Source organism: Electrophorus electricus, chromosome 24, assembly GCF_041902795.1.
Source record: "Electrophorus electricus isolate QZ-2024a chromosome 24, ASM4190279v1, whole genome shotgun sequence".
Lineage (NCBI taxonomy): Eukaryota > Metazoa > Chordata > Actinopteri > Gymnotiformes > Gymnotidae > Electrophorus > Electrophorus electricus.
Window position 1 is genome coordinate 7,882,557 of NC_137520.1, and position 20,155 is coordinate 7,902,711.

At 44.8% G+C, this 20,155-nt stretch overlaps 2 protein-coding genes across 14 annotated transcripts in view; one reads left to right on the forward strand and one right to left on the reverse strand.

The window, feature by feature from the left end:
- Nucleotides 1–249: 249 nt before the first annotated feature.
- On the forward strand, nt 250–9,707 carry tcea2 (transcription elongation factor A (SII), 2). Its single transcript, XM_081707150.1, has 10 exons — nt 250–486; nt 1,460–1,522; nt 2,955–3,060; nt 3,387–3,480; nt 5,360–5,505; nt 5,657–5,724; nt 5,932–6,075; nt 6,458–6,604; nt 8,399–8,470; nt 8,825–9,707. Exons 1-10 carry the CDS (start codon nt 418–420, stop codon nt 8,831–8,833), a joined length of 918 nt encoding a protein of 305 aa, XP_081563276.1. The 5' UTR covers nt 250–417; the 3' UTR covers nt 8,834–9,707.
- A 5,003-nt stretch (nt 9,708–14,710) lies between these two features.
- Nucleotides 14,711–20,155, reverse strand: part of rgs19 (regulator of G protein signaling 19) — a 31,516-nt gene continuing 26,071 nt past the window's right edge. For all 13 annotated transcript variants that reach the window (XM_081707069.1, XM_027021613.3, XM_081707071.1 and 10 more), the window contains one exon: nt 14,711–16,535. In XM_081707069.1, coding sequence (XP_081563195.1) covers nt 16,347–16,535 — 189 coding nt within the window. In that variant the 3' untranslated portion in view covers nt 14,711–16,346. The remainder of the gene's footprint in view (nt 16,536–20,155) is intronic.

A 20,155-nucleotide genomic window follows, 5' to 3' on the forward strand; every position in this document is an offset into this window, starting at 1 on the left:
CTTGAAAATGCTTTTGGTCTCCTCTGTCGGCTTGATTAATAGTAGACCGGACAGGCCTATACAATTCACACAGATTTTACAACCTACCTAAAACGATTAAAAGTAGGCTAACTAAAGCAGAATGATTGTGGTTACCGTACTCATTGTTTGATTTACTAGCAAAATGTAACAGGTTAGTATTTAGAAGTAAATTTCTTTTAAAATAGTTAGGTTGGGAATCTGTACGTCGCTAGGCGGAACGAACTACAAATCCCACACTGCCATAGTTCACAACAGACGAGGGCTGCGAAAAAGGTAGTGGATTCCACTGATTTGGGCATCAAGAGAGACAGAAAAAAAAAATAGGAGGCTACGCGTGTATTTTCCCCACATAAATGGAGGGCCGACATTAGGAATCAGGCAGAGGAATTTTTAAACATGGTGAAAGAACAAGAGGTCGAACGCATCGCAAAGAAGCTGGACAAAATGGTGCACAAGAAAAACACGGTAAGTGCATCTGTCCGTGCAGAGCGCGGAGTAGCTTCGGCGTCAGGAAGCAGGTATGACCGGGCTGCGCTTGAGTCTGCTGCACTTTTAGTCATGGAGGGAATTTCTGGAAATCTCCGCTTGTGCGTGAACTAGCGGCGTTTCCAACGCCAATGAAAATGTCATCCACAAAGACCGCGAAATAGCCCACCAAAGTCGCCTTCTAACGTTGCTCTTTCGAGTTGCATTTTACAATGAAGGCAACGTTGCGGATTTTTTATTTATGTTTTTGGCGGCGAACTGCACGGACGATGTATATTTCATTCCGTCGAAACGTCAGACTTTGTTTTGCTAAAACCGGCCAACGGGTTTGATCTTCGGCAGTAATGAAAACGGTGTAGCCTACATACGAGACGTTTAAGGCATGTTATGTATCCAGTTAGGCTACCAAAGGCGATGTTACCGATTAACTTGTTCCTGGGATGCCTCGTAACTGACGGCAGCCAAAGAGTTAGGGTTATGAGATGCTGTAACGCCATTCATTAGTCATTTACTACCGACCCTTTTAAGCCCACGGCGCTAGGTTGCCTCGTCCTTTAACATCGCGTAAATCAGCACGTCCCATTTCACTCCGTCGGCGGGTTTGTTTTCGTCTTCGTGAGTAGCAACGTGCTGCGATGAGCTGGCAACTGGTAGTTCTCCAGTTTTCTCCCCGGCTCGTTTTCGGAAACAAACGCTTCATTTATTTGCTACTTTCCGCGAAATATACCGCGTTTTGATCGAACGAGTGCACAAACGATCTAGCTCAGCACGCTGTAATTATTTTATTTTAAAAAGTTCTTGAAGTATTGAACATAATAGTTGAGTAATCGTTTTAAAACAGTAGGCAAGATTATGGAAAACCGCGGAATTGTTTCCGAGTCTGGAGAGGTCGGGCGACTAGTTTTCTTTATGATTCTGAATATGTCTTGATTTTGCATTGTTTTGACTTTAGGATGGCGCCATAGACATGCTAAAGGAACTGAAGAGCATGAAAATGTCGTTGGAGACCCTCCAGGTAGCTCGGTCATCTTCTACACACCACCTTAAGACATCTGTTCCAGGCTGATGGATTACATAATCCGGCCGTCTTCCTGCGCTTCGACTCCAATGAAGGACGTATAGTCTTGTTTTACTCAAAGCTGTTTGTCAAACGGCGTTGTTTGTGTGTGGAGATCTCATTGCATATATTTTATGCGATTTTATAGGACTTCTGAAAAATCCCAAAACCTTTACTCTTATTTGCAATTGCCTGTCAATAGTCCTAGTATTGCGCGAGGTTTAAAACAGTACTAGGTATTTTACCAGACGTGAAAGAAACAACGGCTCTCATGTATGCTGGTTAACTGAACATGAAAAGACAGGGAATATGAAGTTTTTCCAGCGCTGACTTTTGTCATTGTTGAGGCAGTCTCACTGAGAGACTAACTGCCATGTTACTCTAGCAGATTAGCGCATCTGTGCAGTAGTTATCTGAGACAGTGAAGACGACAAAAACACTATAAACAGCCATAACGGTCATTTTGACCGTTTGCGATTGTCAACCTTATTTCTGGTTTAACAGAGAATAAAATAATTTTTTTTAAAAACAAGCAAACTAAATTATTTTTCTTATTTTAATCTTAATTTGTAGATGAAGTGTGTAAGATGATTGCTGCCAAGGTGACATCAGACGCACTGTAATGTTGGGGCTAAAAGGAGACGAAGTGCCGTCTAATAAAGACGTTCGTTATACCGCTATGGCCTTTAGAGGTAGAAACAGAACCTGTTTTGTGCTTTGTGATACTGATTTCATAACAATACCAGATTAAATTATGCACTATTATAATTAAAGTCAGGGATTGGTAGAAATTGGGGTTTATTTGATCAAAAACTCAAATTTTGACACTGTTGGCCATTCTACTATTAAAATTTGAATATCTAAACAGTAATTTGGTCTCATGTGGCCTTGGGTTACAGTCATTTTATGGACTTTGTCATTAGTGACCAAATACCAACATGGATCCTCTCTCTCTCTCTCTCTCACACACACACACACACAATGCCTAGTGATGTACTTAGAATTGCTCAGAATGTAGTACGCTTCTCAACATCCACCTCGTCACTGGCATTGTAGTGACCCTTCTGCCTGTGGTGAGACTAGCATGTTTCAAATTCTGAAAGATAGAATCAGAGGGATATATATATCCCTCTATATAGTCTCTCTCTCTCTCTCTCTCTCTCTCTCTCTCTCTCTCTCTCTCTCTATATATATATATATATATATATATATATATATATATATATATATATATATATATAGCCTTCAGTGACTGCTGTCCCTTACGCAGTGTGATCAACATATAAAGTGTCACGGTGAAAAGTTTAAAATGGCTGCCGTTTGTGGATTTGGTGGTTTGATTGACTGTATATTTTGCTTTTCCTGCTGGATTTTGCACGTTGCCCTCCAGTCAACACGGATCGGCATGTCCGTGAACGCTGTGAGGAAACAGAGCTCAGACGAGGAGGTGCAGTCACTGGCCAAGTCGCTCATCAAGACCTGGAAGAAACTGCTTGGTACAGTTCTCCTGCGTTGTTCACTGTTGACTTCAGCCAGATGCAAAAGGAGCACACGTTCCAGGCGCTGTGTCGTTTAAATTCAGCCAGGGTCCATTTCAGTCCTGTAATATTGCTCTAGTTTTTTTGTTTTTTGTTTTTTTTTGCTGACGCAAGTAGAGGAAGGGTATCTTTAACAGTGGAGGAGAAGTGTAGAATTAAATTACCCGTGACTGAGAACATGACCGAGAGAGTGGTATGGGATATGAGAAATGTGGTGGTAATAATCCAGGCTAGCTGTTCAGCTGTTGGAATGGATGGCTTGACTTTTCCGTCTGTATTCACAGATGGTTCTGAGAGCAAATGTGAAGAGAAGAAAAGGGGAGGCTCCCCGCTTCAGTCGTCATCGTCTAAAGACAGTCCTGGATCCAGTGACTTCAGGTGTGTGGGTGGGCGTGTCGTTGCTTTACACACACGAAAGATATAAACCAGGGAAAACTTACGTAATTTTCCACTTCCCAAGGATTTGGGTAAACAGTAGCTAGATCTCTAAGAACACAGAGCCCCCCCCCCCCCTTTTTTTTTTTTTTTTTTTACTTCCAGACAAACAAAAAAAAAGTGATTCTCTAACAATATATTTGTTCACTCAGCTCATTCATTCATTCAAATAAATACAGTTGTATGTGGCATGTTGCTACAATGCCTACTGCGTAAATCCAAAACTGCGAAATTTGACGTCTCTGCCGATAACCACGACGAGAAATCGCTCCAGTACAATTCAACGATATCACGTAGCTAGCGAACTAGCTACTTTGCCAGCTAATGTTCCGTAAAATAGCAGCGGCATGACTGCATGACCTGCTGAGTCCTGAGCGAGCACCCTTCTCTGTGAACCTCTCCTGTCCCTGCGGTGACGTCTCAAGCACGATGGTACAGACTGTTCGGACCCTGGCTAGGCTCCATGTCTGTTGAGATTCTGGGAGCTTATTCAGTGATTCAAGAAAATGTGCAAAAACATAAAAAAAGTCACTTTTCCTTGTTCATTGTATACTACCATGCTTCTACAGCAGAAGTACTACAAAATCACCTCGCTTTAATGTTGTTTAGGTATGCTCCAGCTTTTTTTTGTTGTTGGCGAGCCTAGTATTTAGCTACCGAATCTGTTTTTGTTTTTGGCGAGTTACTCAAGTTTCTCGAGGAATTGTTTGAGACCTACAGAAGGCATACACAGATAAGGTCAAGTACAAACAGCAGACATTTCTGTGTCTGTAACGGCCAGTTCCTAAGGAACCACATTTCATGTGACCCTCAAACTCTGCCAGGTGGGTTGAGTTTGCCTCAATGTTAGCATGAACCAGAAATGTAAAGCTGGTTGAAATTATGCTACAGGGAGAGGTTTGGTATTTCAGCTCATGCAAAATCCATTGGAGAGTTTTTTTTAGTCCCCTCACATCCTTGCAGTTCCGTCTAAAACTGTTCTTGAGGTCTATGTGACATTTTCTGTTCCTTGCTGTCTTTAATTGCCTTGCCTTCCAAACATAAGCAGCGTTTTGGAGAGTTTTTGCATAGTGAGGTGAGGTTGGCACTTGTTTAATATTAAAATTCATAAATGTATTACTTTAAAAAATATATATTATTGATCATCTTTTACCATTGGATTCTGAATTTAATAATTCTCATCATTAAAAAGTTCTTAATTGCTCTGTGTTTAAGAATGAAGAACAAAACTCTAAAGCGGCAACAAATCCACTGTCAATGTGAACACTTGGGTTTGCCTTGTTCTAAATGCACCTCAGCAAGAACGTGGAACTAATACACACCGATAGTGAATGACGAACAGATGGCAATTATGTACTTATACCAAATAGATACATTTTAACAATTATCTGCTGATATGTTACTCTGTCTATCTATCTGTCTATCTTTCTATCTATCTATATAATTTTCCTAGCAAGTTGAATGACAGAAACAAAAGATAGCATGAAGTACACAACCAGTCAGATTAGCTTTTCTAAATTCCACAGTGAAACTGAATCAAGTCAACAATGTTTATTAGCAACATTTGTTTATTAGACGGACCTTGTAGGTGTACAGTCAGAAACGAAACATCTCTGTTGTCAGGCAGTTTGTGCATGGCGCCCTTCAGCTGTTTTACCTGTGTGTCTACACTGGTGTGTTCACCTGTAAAAAGTTCTTACTAGAGTGGCCAGTCTATTTAGAAGCGTGGCAGGTGTTCCTAATAATATGGGGGTGAAGGTTAGTGAAGAGTGTTTGCATGTTTGTTTGTTTGTTTGTTTGTTTACTTGCATTTGGATTCCAGTAAGAAACCAGCCACACCAAAGACTCCCACCACCCCTACAACTCCCACGACGCCCAAGTTCACATCGTTCCCTCCGGCACCGGTCACCACCGACAGCGTGCGCACCAAGTGCCGCGAGCTCCTGGTGGCAGCCCTGCAGACAGACGGTGAGCCCTGAGCGCGCTCGCACAGAGCCGCCCCAGCCCGCGAGAGCTGCCGCGCCGAGTGTCAGCAGGGCATGTCAGCATGGCCTTTGACCTTCAGTGCTGCCTTCTTTTTAAGCATCCTCTTTCTCTCTTTTTTTTTTCCTTTCCACAGATGATTACAAAACAATCGGCGCGGACTGCGACGCTTTGGCAGCAGAGATCGAAGATTATATCCCACTCGCTCTCGAAGGCTTATTTTTGTCTTCGGTTCCTGATGGTGCCGCTTTTGTTCGGAGCCAGGAGAACGCCCTCATGGCGCGACCCTGGTAGCATTGCCTGACGCTGTATGCTAGCTGTTCTGTAGCGTTTAATAAATGTAGGAGGTATCTGTGTGGGATAAGCTCAGTGGCGTTGCCTTAACTAGTTTGCGCGCTACGCATCTACAAGGAGTTTAAGTCCACGGACATGAAGTACAAGGCCAGGCTGAGGAGCCGCATCTCCAACCTGAAGGACCAGAAGAACCCGGACCTGCGTCGCAGCGTTCTGTGCGGCAACATTGCTCCTGAGCGCATTGCCACCATGACTGCTGAGGTGGGTGTGGGGATGGGGGTGGGGGTGGGGGGCTGAGTTACGTAGCGGGTGTTGTACAGTAGTCATGTTGGTAGAAACTTTTAGCTGTGCAGACATAACAGAAAAACACACACACACACACACACCCAAACTAATCCTATGTTATGTGGATTATATGTGAATCAGTCATCCAGGACTTATCAAGATGTGTGTATTTCCATACAGGAGCACGTCAGTGCAGAACATCTGTAGTTGGTCAGAACTGTGTCTAGTTGTCCAGTTTAAGGAGATTTTATTTTCTTCCCTATTTTAAAGTTTACAAAAGTTCCTAATAGAGGTAATAGTGCTGCTATAGAGTTTAAAATTGGAGTCTTTGAGAATTTTGTGTGTGTGTGTGTTGTAGGAGATGGCGAGTGCAGAGCTGAAAGAAATGAGAAAGGCTCTTACTAAAGAGTCCATCCGGGAACACCAGCTCTCTAAAGTGGGTGGCACCGAGACTGACATGTTTATTTGTGGGAAGTGCAAGGGCAAGAGCTGCACCTACACCCAGGTAGGCACACCCACGCCGATATACCCGCTACACCCGTTCACGCGCACCCACGCCGATATACCCGCTACACCCGTTCACGCGCACCCACGCCGATATACCCGCTACACCCGTTCACGCGCACACCCACGCCGATATACCCGCTACACCCGTTCACGCGCACACCCACGCCGATATACCCGCTACACCCGTTCACGCGCACCCACGCCGATATACCCGCTACACCCGTTCACGCGCACCCACGCCGATATACCCGCTACACCCGTTCACGCGCACCCACGCCGATATACCCGCTACACCCGTTCACGCGCACCCACGCCGATATACCCGCTACACCCGTTCACGCGCACCCACGCCGATATACCCGCTACACCCGTTCACGCGCACCCACGCCGATATACCCGCTACACCCGTTCACGCGCACCCACGCCGATATACCCGCTACACCCGTTCACGCGCACCCACGCCCAACACTCCAGCACACTGGATGTGAAATGAAACAGTGATTTATCATAAATGCCTTTGCTTGGTAAACACATCTACTCACCAGCTCATTTACTCTTCCTTAAAACCTTCCTTACCTACCACTTAGAATTGGACCTCTACTAACCAGGGATTATATACAGTGTTCAGTCCCAGACTGCAGTGTGCAATTACAGACTATACCTGTCAGTTATCAAGGTCAGTCATTACTGGTCAGTTTCTGACCTAAAGAACGAGCACTGAGTGGATGTTTGGGTGGTGAGACGATTCTCCGCGCATCTCTAACCCCGCCCTGCAGCGGTCTGGATCGGGCGCTGAGCTGTGGTACAGGTTTATCAGGCACAGAGGTGTTGCTGGGCTTCTCACGCCTCAGTGTGATTGCCGGCTTGAGAGCAGACCTCTGCTAACCAGCTGACATCTAAAAATACCTGACCGACAGCAGCCCCGTGGTCTGACACTGACCACCGCTGAATAGCTGGAAGAACGGCCATTACAAATGTGCATGACAGCAGGGCCCGGATTCTATAGCGGTAAGGAGCTTCTGTCAGGAGCTTCGAAAAAGAGCTCCCGTGGCAAAGCAGAAAGCAGCGTGAGGCGTGTTCCAAGGCTGGCCAGAGCGTCCAAACTCGGGTCCGACCCAGTGATTCAACACTTGGTTTGTGGCACTTTACCTCGGAGCGGGACTATGGCGTGAAACGGCCATGAAAACCCACTCCTGGAGAATTTTGGGCCTAAAAGAATGGGATCACCTGAATCTGAACCCTATGGAGAGGGAATTTAAGTTCTCGAAATAAGTATGTCTTGATAGTGCACGTATCTGCAGGCGAGACATCCAGCGTCCGTTGCATCGCAGACTTGAGACTCGAATATTAGCTGGTTCTCCCGTTACTGTGCTTTTACCCTCAGTCATCTTTTTAATCTTAAACACACGTGTGTCGGAGTATAGAGGCGAACACACGTGTGTCGAAGTACAGAGGCGAAACACATTGCGTTGCCGTCCGCGTGGCGTTGAACGCGCTACCTGTCTGCTCGACTCAGTCTGACCTTCCGCACCAGCGCAAACGCACATCGACTGTCTGCCTGATAATCTTCCTCTTCCTGGTAATCCCCCTCCGCACCAGTGAGCCTGCATTCCCGTGCCATGCTTGGCACGGGCCCGCACACGCCCGCGACGGCAGCGGCGAGGAAGCACGTCCGGGCATGCGTGCCGTCCCGCGCGCCGTCCCGCGCGGGCTACCTTCTAGCAGCAGCGCTAACCCTCCTCCTTCTCCTCCTCCTCCTCCTCCTCCTCCTCCTCCTCCTCGCTCCCCGCAGGTTCAGACACGCAGCGCCGATGAACCCATGACCACCTTCGTGCTGTGCAACCAGTGTGGCAACCGGTGGAAGGTAAGATCGCCTCTGGATGCGCCACACGCCCCGTAAAGGAGCCTTTACTTTGCTTGCACGATGAAACGGTGAATATTAATAGAGTCCGCAGAAGTCACGGGCACACATGGCGTTTGTGATGCTGCACCCCGGCGAGGCCACCAGGTGGCAGTGTTTGCTCAGTGTAACCGAGCAAACTGCAGCGTGCTCGGGCGTGATGGACGGCAGGCCCGGCGAGGAATTCCTTGTGATACGGTGTTGTACACGTTGTAGGCACCGACGCATCTCTGTTGGACTCCTGCGGTATAATCTGCATGTGAATTCTGTCGAGTGGTTTCACACAAATAACCTCCCTCTCTCTTTCTCTTCGTTTAGTTTTGTTAAGGTATGCCCAGCAATCGCATGTTTGAAGAAGTGACAGACCCATTGAGAGAAGGTACTTTTGTTACGTTTTTTTCATTTTTCAGAACAAATGTCATTTTTTTATACTCATTTAACAGCTTTGTAATATATTGTGTGTATATCGCTGCTTATGCAAAAAAAAGACATTTGATGTAAATAATTTTGTTTTATACTTTTTTTTTTCTTTCCTTTTTTTAATTTTGTACTGAGATTATCTCCATTGCCTTTAAGCAGTTTTTTCTGAGTTACCTGGTTAAGTCAGCATTGGCTCATCCGATACTGCTTTTGACTATAAGGAAGCACTTGTGCCTTTTTGCGCTTTCAGTGCCAAGATCGTCTTGCTTAAAGATTTGTACAGATTTCTTCTGCTCATTATGAATTGTGAAAGTGTGTGCTGTTGATATGCTTTATGCATATTAGGCATTTGTTTACCACTTTACTTGAGTAGTCCTTTGTAGATGATTTGTAGATACTAAAGGAATTGTTGGTGAACAGTCTAATAAGTGTTACATCATCAGTACCATAAACCCAAACCTGGTCTTAATCCTGACCATAATTTTGGCTCTAACCATAGCCTCAAATTTCTGTTTGTCAACAAAAGAGTCTTTAGATGGTTTGTTAGTAATGTCTGTAGATTATCTACAGGAAAGCTTCCAGATAAAGTGGGTCTAATTTCCTAATTTTATTTTTTCTTCTGTGATTGTATCACGTGTGAGCTGCCTTTCCAGAGGTTGGAGAGATACAGAAGTTTAGCACTAAAGTCTTGTTTGGCATTGGGCCAAAGATTGAGTGCTAACATTCCATATGTATTATGTGACCTTTTGGACCAGTCTGGCTTATTAAACTCTGAGAAGGATGTGCAGAGGTTTGACTTTTTGTGTGTGTGTGATTATATAGGTATGTATGTGGCTGTTTGATGATTTCTCAGAAGCGATTAATAAATACTGAAGTAATTTGGTCTTTGACGTTCTGCCTCAAGTGTTGCGAAAAGCTATGTGGTAGGGCAGTAAGCCAACACCTCATTGAACCCAACATGGCTTCAGCTTCCTGTAAGCAAAAAGCCGCATGCTAAACCATTCAAAGCCCAATGCAGAGGCAGCCCCAACCATCTCCACTTTGCCTGAAGGCTTCTAACAGAGGCATCTCTAAAATGTAGTTTGGGTGCTTCCTTGTATTGTTTCATGGTCTTGCCACTAGAGGACAGCGGGTAGACCAAATTTGTCTAACTGCCAATCAGTTGCAGGGTTGGTTGGTTTCATGGGGTGGACACACACAGCAAATTAAGTGAACCCAAAAATGGCATTGGCTATCAGTGTTTTACTCCAATATCCCAGAAACTTGGCAGATCGATTCAGGAAATGTGCAAAATGTATCCGACTCACATCCAGATGAAGAATATTCAGAAGGTGCATTCAGTCTCAACTGTTACCAGATGTGCTCTGTGTGATTAACCCCACACCAGTATTTGATCTGATCTGATGTGATATGCAGGCTGAAACCCCACACAAACCTTCAACTTTAAGCCTTTCTACTAACACTAAAGTAGGGGTCTGGATGTCGAATGAAAATTTTTTTTGGAGTTACCCTTTGACCTTTCGCATCTGCTGGTGTGTCCCGTGAAGCCGGTGGCATCATTTATTCCACCTGCGCTGAAGTTGACCTCTGGTCGGAACTGAGCAGACCTGTTCAACAGGTGCCTGGGAGATGCTGGCCAAACAGTAACCACCAGCAAAACTGTCCTAACACGCTGTAATTACATCGACCAAAACCGAATCCCATCTGGGCTGGCCCGGGCGGTGGAGATCACTGGATGAGCTCACCGTCATCCCTGACAGGGCTGCGCTGGCACTGGGCCACTGACAAATGAAGGGCCATGATCCTGGGATGAAGTTGTGCGGGGGGGGGGTGTTTGCTGCCATCTCCATAGACAGAGCAGAGAGAAAAGGGAAAAGGAGCAGTGAGCAATGCATTACAAGGAAACTGGTATGATGGGTTACTTTGTTGAGAAGGCCATTATAAAAGAAAATGATCAGCTGTTCTAACTCAGAAAGAAGTCTCACGGGCAGACATTCTAGGAAAGGAACTACAAGAGTTGTATAATTTGATATAATAAATTTGCTTTGAATTGCTTGATAATCTTCCTGCACATATGTGGGCCTCTGCTCCGTCTCCTGAAATCGGAAGATTTCTGATTTGGAGTTTATGCAGGTTTATACATCGGCACAGCTGTTTTTCTCAAATAATGATGTGCTGACAGCTCGTCCAAACACACACACACACACACACACACACACACACACACACACACGATCGATTCAAAGTGTGGAAATATTGTCGTGCTCTCTAAGCATACTGAGCGAATCCTCTGTAGCCAGCAGTGCAGGACCTAGTGTCCTGTCTTTGTGGGATATGTCCTGTCTTTGGGTTGTCTTGTTTGTAATGGGTGAGGCACGAATGAAACAGCAGCTGTGGGTGAGCGTGCATCCACCCGCCCTAAAGTAACCTACGGCACAAACGCATGGCAAGGACTCCTACCCTGCCCCGCCCACCCCACCATTTGTTTTGGCAACGTTGCAGCATTTCCGCGCGCTCCCTCGGCGCTTCAGATGTGCAGATCCTGTTTAGCCCTCTCCCCTCTACCTGGGCTAAAATTTGGCACCTGCGTCCACTCATTGGACTGATGTCAGGCACAGTAGACAGACAGTACACTCAGCGCTCCTTCCTCCTCAAGCTGAGGCTTGTGGGGTGAGCATGCTCCCACAGCTCAGAGAAGCACACTGTAGTTACCTTTCATATCTGAAGAATGAATTTGTGACGTGTGTAAACCTAGTGGTTGAAGAGAGCACGCACGCACGCACATACTTAGAAAGTTCAGTCCATTCATTTGCAGTGTACATTTGAGATTCACCTTTAAGTAAAGTAACAGATAAATAATAGCACAAATGTCTTTATTGTCATAATTATAATTCTATCTTCTTTTAAAAAAAAGGGGGGGGGGGAGAAATAAAAACATTCACACACAAAAACAAAAACGACAACAAAAAACCCCTGCAATCCAGTCAAGGAACATTAGACTTAGTGAATTCATTTATAAATACCATCATAATCTGGTAGTGAGGACCTAAAATGTATTCTATCCAAACCCCCAACCCCCATGACCCACAAAAGAAAAAAAAAGAACCTACCAAGCCCTGACTTTACTGAAAAGGGCATCCCTCTGTGGCCCCTTGGTACAAGCGCACCTGGGTGTGTGGTTGGGGGTGGGCTAAACTCCCACAATAATGGCCCCAGTTGTTAAAACAAAAGCATTTTGGTCCAGAAATTCCATGAGCATACTCTTTAAAACAGAATGATTTCTTTCGATACAAAATATAACGCTGATGTCTATAAATAATTGTCCATAGAAGTCCATGAGTGTGGGACTGGTCTCTACTGCATGGAATGGTGGTGTTGAGAGAGAGAGAGAGAGAGAGAGAAACAAGAATATGTATTTGAAACCGAAAGGGAAACAGACATGCAGGTGTACATTTAACAGCACTTTTTTTTGTCTTGAAACTCTCACAAGTAAAGCACGCTCGCACCATTCTTATATGTGAGAAAGTGATACAAAAAAAAAAAGTTCACATTTGGCAAAGGGTGGTGTACCGCAGTTATGTACGAATAAAACTTGTTATGCAGAGCATTACCTATCAATGGAGTGTTATACAACATACATTAGCCTTCATAGCGCACACACACACACACACACACTTTGATTCTTACGGTCGCACATGTTCCATTTGAGAGTGTATGAAGGCCAGGCTAATTTGGCACCTAGAGAAATGTCTGTAAACATAAGCGGGTCTACATCTCGAGTCCTCCTCTCTCTGTTCAAATGCTAGCTGCAGAAATGGCTGGTCTGTGCTGGGTTCCCTTCAAAGATGAGGGAAGTGTAGATAACAGACACGCTGTTGATGTAGACCGTGTGTAACATTCGGAAAGATGCTCAGCGGTGTGTTTCTTCTTGTGGAAGGTAGTTATGAACAGGTTGGTCTATTTCTGTTGTCTATAGTTTTGTCTATAGCTGTGTATAAATATTAGATAAAAACACGTATAGCCAAAGGCCCTGCTAACACCGATACCTCTGTCTTAAGGTTCACTGAACCTTATATGTTCATTCCTTAAAACACACACACACACACACACACACAAACATGCACGCAGTCTTGCGGCTTAAGTTAGACTGGTCACATTTTACTGAAAAATGAGAACAATACTAAATTCAAGTTCATATATATATATATATATATATATATATATATATATATATATATATATATATATATATATATATATTACACACACACACACACACATTGTATACTTTTAGACATATGTTACATAATTACATACTAAAATGTACATGTTCATGCACACTGGGTGGTTCATTTGAGTTAATAAAGTATTTTTGTACCACAGTATATGAAATTCATCTAAATCCTATTTTGGCAAAGTTGCCAAATTACTAAATACTCTAAATAGAACTTATCATTCTATTTTTAAATTTAAATATGTTTTTGACATATTTTATTGAATATAAATCTTTATATTCTACATGGAAAAGATATTTACAACTGTGATTTGAAGTGTAAGGTGATAATGGAGCCTAGAAGGAGGTGAGGGCCCGTCCACGTTAAATAGTCAACTGTTGGACTTGGCATGAATTACCAGTGCACCACTCTCTGGTCGAGACTGGTGGACGTACACGGTTCTTGATGATTTGTAATATGACATTAGAGAGGTAAGATCAGTTGGCACTAAATTAGATTCACTAGAGTCAGTTTGCTCAAAACTAGTCCCCACCCTTGACATCTGGGAGGAGGAACCAGAACGGTGTGTCTGCATTACTCAAGTAGAAATGGCGGTACACAAATCCAATGAATGATAAAAAGTATTAAATCAGTGCCATAGTGGGGTGGAGGAATCATGAAACTGCCTTTTTTCTGATTTGGCCATTTTCGCGCGCACACGCGCACGCACAGAGCAGCAGTTACCTAGCAGATTCACATTCTGAAATGTATAAACACAGAGGGCGTGTGTTAGCACCAGCATTAGTTCAAACGAATCTCTTTATTTCCAATCTCTAGAGAGAGTCACTGCAAAGTGGAGTTCAGGTGGACTGCTTGGCAGACACATGGCACGCGGTGTCCAAGCGATGAATCCTGACGTTTATCACGAGTGATGCCACCGTGCCAGGTGAAAATGACCCTCCCCCCAATGTGTGGGGTGAGGCAGGACTGCCGTGACTGGATTAGGGGTTCTGTGGCATCCTCCTCTCACTTGAAAGGGAACCGCCACAGAGTGGAGAGTCAAAAAAAAAAAGAAAAAAAAAGTGAACCGAGCTCGTATGTTGTGTAAAAAGAAAACATCTTGTGCGTGAGACAGCAGCTAACCGGTGCTGCGGAGAAAGGCCGGGCGGGGCCGTTCGCGATTGGCCAGCGCTGTGGCCCAGACGGATGGCTGAGTCTTGCCTCTGAAGCAGAACCCTCTGTAAACTCTGACACGGAGCTGCAGGAATGGGGCTGGGACGGCCCGTGACTGGGTAAATATTCATCTACGGGCCGTCTGGTCTATGTACATGGTTTACGTGTTAGTGGTTGCAGTCGCCTGGCACTGGTACTGTCCTTTTGGTATTAAGCACCACCCTGCCACGTTCAATCATTCCCAAAGGAACTTCCCAATTTCCCCGAGTACAAGAATGAATGAGTTGAAATGTAACCAAAGTAATTGATCTGATTTACAGCAATTACTCTTTCTAGACTCTTATAGTAGAATATGGACCTAGATTCGACATGTTTGCTGTATAGGTTAAGTAGGTAATTGGGGGTAGCAGGTGAGCTAGCGCAAAAATACACACACATACACACACACACACACACACACACACACACACACACACACACACACACACACACACAAATATCAGACCAAAAAGGATACAGCTTGTTTCCAAGCCCTGCTTCTAAACATACGGTACCATCAATATCAGCACAATACACAACGGGGGTTAAAGTGGTGTGTGTGTGTGTGTGTTGGACTGGCCTGTATAACTGTTTTACACCATTACTGTCTGATTTCAAAGCTTCCGAGTGGAAGCTTCTCCTCTGCTTCCTGCAGCGTTATAGTACAGCCTATGTGAAACTCGTTTTTGAAATGAGACAGCACATTTTGGCAGGGGAAACCCCTATTTCCTCAGTAAGCTGAATTCATTAGTGACATTCGTGGGCAGTTTGATTTCTGTCACACCAAGTTTACTGCAGCGTTATTAATGTGCAGTTAGTGGACTTAAATTGGAGTTCTGGTAGATTCCCATTCATTTTGCTAAGTAATTGGATTGTTGTCCAAATGGTACTGATTATGTCATCTGCATTATGGGGTTTGGCTGTCAAAATGTCAAGCTATTCTAGTGAAAGATTCCCAAAGAATGCTGGAACTTGTCCACCACCACTGCCTGAAGAGATATGAGGAGGGTCCTGACCCATTTGATGAATGTTATTACCTGTAAATTAAATGGTAGCAGGAAGGTTGGGCATTGCTTAATGATTTACACACACACACACACACACACACACACAGACCTTGCTCAGTTTGTCGTTCGTACCAGGTTTTAGTTTGAATGCACTAGAACACAAATAGAAAATAAATAATTTGAAGAATACTAAGTTTAAAATCGATGTGAGTGACCAGTCTAATTAAGACCTGGGCGATTCTCCCCTCTGTTATGTTCTACTAGATCTGCTGTCCTCCTCTCCTTTTGTAAGTAGCAGTTGTTGCCATTCTATGTATTGTTTTAGTATTTTCTTTTTTCTTTTTTGCACATGGGAAACGTTCAGGCCGTCCCATAAAAATGAACCGCGCAATCACCACTCAACCCCTCGCCTCGGAGAGCCAATCAAAGAAGGGAGACGGTGGACAGGTCAGAGGTGATGGGCAATAGGCAAACTGGTCAGGTGCAGAGCGGAGAACGTCGACTCCAGTCTGTCTTATTGCAGAGCCTTTCTCATCTCTGGTCAGCAACTTCTAAACTGGGTTCTGATGTGTACTTATTGAAAAGAGAGAGAAAATATAAGCACAAAAAGTAAAAACATAATTGTTCTGATCAGTAGTTGTAGCTGTGAAATAATTTTTTTTGGGGGGGGGGGTACTACTTCTTCAACCCTGTGTCTTCCAGTTTCAGTCTGTGCCAGTTCAAAAACATCCAGAAGGAAGGTTTTTTCTTCCAAAACAGACACGAGGTGCAGTTTATGGGGCTAATTCCAAAGAGACAAAAAAAAAGAATGTCGGTGACCAAAAAAAACCCCCCAAACAAATAAACAACAACAAAAAAACTGCCGAGAAGGTTAAAATCCCACTTGAACTTGAAGGCGTCCTTTCTATTTTAGTGGCTGTGCGATGGCACAAGGTGTGGAGGGCCGGGCGGCGAGAGGCAGAGTGGGTTGGGGACGGGAGGGCTGTTCTAGGACTCCGAGGAGGACCGCGAGCCCCCCTGCACCAGAGACCTGTAGATGGGGGAATTGAGGAAGCGTGGGTAGGAGTCTCTGTGCATGAGTGTGTAGATCTGCAACTGCGCGTCCTCAAACGTGTGCGGAGTCGGCTCCTGCATCTTCCTGTTGATCACCTCCCGCACCCGCGAGTCCAGGCTCACCTGGCACACAGGAAGAGACCGGGTGAGGTTAGGCTCCAGGTAAAGGCACGGTAGAACCTCCGTTAGCTGCGCTAACAGACCCTGTTCAAGGCAAGAGTGCGGTTATATGCTGGGCAATTTGATTTGACTTACACTTATCGAATATTTTTTTATTTTTTTTAAGCCAATGCTCGATCCATACAGTGCTTTCATCTGCCAAATGTTTCTGCACACGCAATGAAATCAGTGACGATACTGAAGAAAAATATATAGTACCAATAGCCAGGAAGACTAGATGCTCGTCATTGGCTCACAGCTACTACTGCTGAGACCCCGGAGACTCGGGAGTCATGACTCACGCTGCTGGCCACAGTGCAGGAGACAGACAGATTCGGCCTTCCAAGGTAACCAGAAGACCAGTAAGCGATTGTGCTACGAGGGTCCTCCTGTTGTTCATTCCTGGGTCCCCACACCCTCTTACACCAGTGCATACCCCTGTCATCCACCCCCCCCCAACACAGCAAAGCCTGGCCTATTTATAGAGAAGCTCTCCCAGAGAGGCCAAAGGGGACGCAATTTATAGTTTCCGGTGGACTTTTATTTAATGCTGCTGAGAGAAAAAGAGGGAGAGAGCGAATAAGAGCAGTAGAGAGAGAGAGAGGGAGGAAAGTCTAAAATGTAGCTGCAAGTTCTCTGGCATAATCTTTCAGTGGCGATGTGAGCCAACTTAAGCAGATATGCCAGAACACAAGGGCAAAACACATTTGGAACACAATGTCGACCTTCACATATACTCAAGCACAGTAGACATGAATGCCTGCATCTGCATGTGTTCTTACAAAGAGTGATAGTTTGTCTATCGCTCACATAACCTCAACTACAGAAAGAACCTTCTCTGTACTTTCACCGGTGTGCATGCAACTGTCCTCTCTGCCCTATGTCACTAAACATCTTAACTGACATTTATTCGCTTGGCAACTGGGACATGTTGTACTGGGACATGCTTATTTGTGTCCCTCTGTGGGATTGTTGTACCACAGCCTTTCTCTGTGCACACGGTATCATCACGTGACACCTGTGTTGGGATACACTTTGTACCGTGAAGTGCCTTCCAGTTCCTGGCTACAGTGATATTTTCCATGCCTAGCTTGGAAAACCGTACACACACACACACACAGTTACTACACACTGACATGAGTCGACCCATAAACACTGCACCACTGTACCAGCTGAGCCACTATGTACAACCCTCAACTCTCGCTAAGCGTTTGCTAGAACAGGCTCTTGGTTTACAGGACTCCTTTGCAATCATACTTGGCCTATACATTATTCAGTCTTTTACAGAGTCCCTGTATCACACCAATCAACAAACACATCTAACCATATGACTGGAAGCTTCAAGGTGTGTGTGCGTACATGTGTGCGTGTGTGTGAGATGGATGTGTTTTGGGGGCAGGGCTGTGTGGCTGGGACGTGGTTTACTCCACTGTGACATGCAGGACAACAGAGCCAATGCAGTCTCTCCACACTTCACCACAGCGCTGAGTATGCCACTAAGGTGTGTGTGTGTGTGTGTGTGTGTGTGTGTGTGTGTATAAAGAGAGGAACGGGACTGTCCCTTCCTCTGTACATGCATATCTAGGTGCATATACGAAGAGACAGTGTGTGTGCGCATGTGTGTGTGTGTGCTGCAGCCCTGGGAAAAGATGTAGGATTGTTAACTTCTTCTAACTGGTAAGAGCCATCCAGTAAATGGTCTTAACATGTTATGGAATCACCAGTTCTCCAAAGACAGAGAGAGAGACACTACATGGACAAATGTTTTGGCGCACATCTAAATCACTGAATTCAGGTGTTTCATTGTTCCATTCCCAGTGGTGTATAACATCAAGCTCCCAGCCATGCAGTCTGTCTTTTAGAAACATTTCTGAAAGATTGGGCCATTCTAAAGAGGTCGCTGAATTTGAGCGTTGTGCTGTAATATGATGCCACTGCTGCTACAAGTCACTTTGCGAAATTTCAACTGTGAGTAGAGATATAAAAAAAAAAAAAAAGGAAGCATTTAGGAACCACAGCAACTTGGCCACAAAGCGGCAGGCCATGTAAGGTTCCAGAGCGGGGTTGCCGAGTGCTCAGGCGCATGGTGCGTAAAAGTCACCAACGCTCTGCTGGCTCAGTTACTGCAGAGTTCCAAATCTGCTTTGGCGTTAACACCAGCACAAAAACGGCACCAGGAGCTTCATGGGTTTCCATGGCCGAGCCCCGACACGCGAGCCTTACATCATCAAGCACAACGCCCAGCGTCGGATGGAGTGGTGAGAAGTGCACCACTACAGGGCTCTGGAGTAGTGCAAACATGTTCTGTGGAGTGATAAATTATGCTCCTTTATCTGGCAGCCTGATGGACGAGTCTGGGTTTGGCTGATGCCAGGAGAACGTTACCTGCCTGCCTGCACTGTGCCAACTGTAAAGTTTGAACTTCCATCTTTGAGGGAAGTTTGGGGAAAGGTCCTTTTCCGTTCCAGCATGTGCCCCCGTACACAAAGAAAGGTCCATAAAGGCATGTTGGGTGGGTTTGATGTGGAACAACTTGACTGTCCTGCACAGAGCCCTGACTTCAACCCCATCCAACACCTTTGGGATGAACTGTGAATCCAGTCCAGGCCCTTTCACTGTCTGACCTCACAAATGCTCTTCTGGATGAATGGGCAAAAATCCCCACAGACACACTCCAACGTCAGTCCTTCCCAGAAGAGTGAAGCTGTTATAGCTGCAAAGGCGGGACCAACTCCATATTAACGCCTGTGGATTTATAATGGTACGTTATAAAGTGTAGGTGTCCCAAAACCTTTGTCCATATAGTGTATGTGATACAGTATGAGGGAGCCAATCAGTGAAAATGACTATTAAATCATAATTACTATAAATATCACTGCTTGCTCACATTTTTACTGTCCACGTAATGACTAGCTATAATTGCATATAGCAGTGTTGAGTTACGGGAAAGACACTGACATCCACTGCAATGTTGACATATAATGTTGTCAGTTCCACATCTACATGGCTGTTTTCCAAAGTTTTTTTCAGATCTGTCTCATTTTATTTGGAAAGCAACATGCAAGTGAAACAAACAACTCTGTGTGTGTGTGTGTGTATGTGTGAGTGAGTGAGTGAGAGAGAGCAGCCCTTCCAGCAAATTACATCTGAACTTCATGTAGTGTGAAACCAGCTTCAAAAACAATGCATACACACACGCACGCGCGCACACACACACACACACACACACACACACACACACACGCCCATGTGCCCTTCTCAGAAATTGCCAGGTGTATACATCCTCCCTCTATACTAACAAATTTAACACACACACACACACACACACACACACACACACACACACACACACACACACACACACACACACACAGATTGCTGTATTTACCAGAAAAGCAGTATATATAACAAGAGGTCAGTTTAAATTTGCAGACTAAAGATAAAATCAAAATGAATGGTTAAGAACTTCCCAGGTTTCTCCACTTCAAACTTGTAAATCCACACCCATACACCCCCATTACACACATTCACCCACCCTGCCATCCTCATACCCACACCTACAACTCCTGCCAAAGCACTAGAGC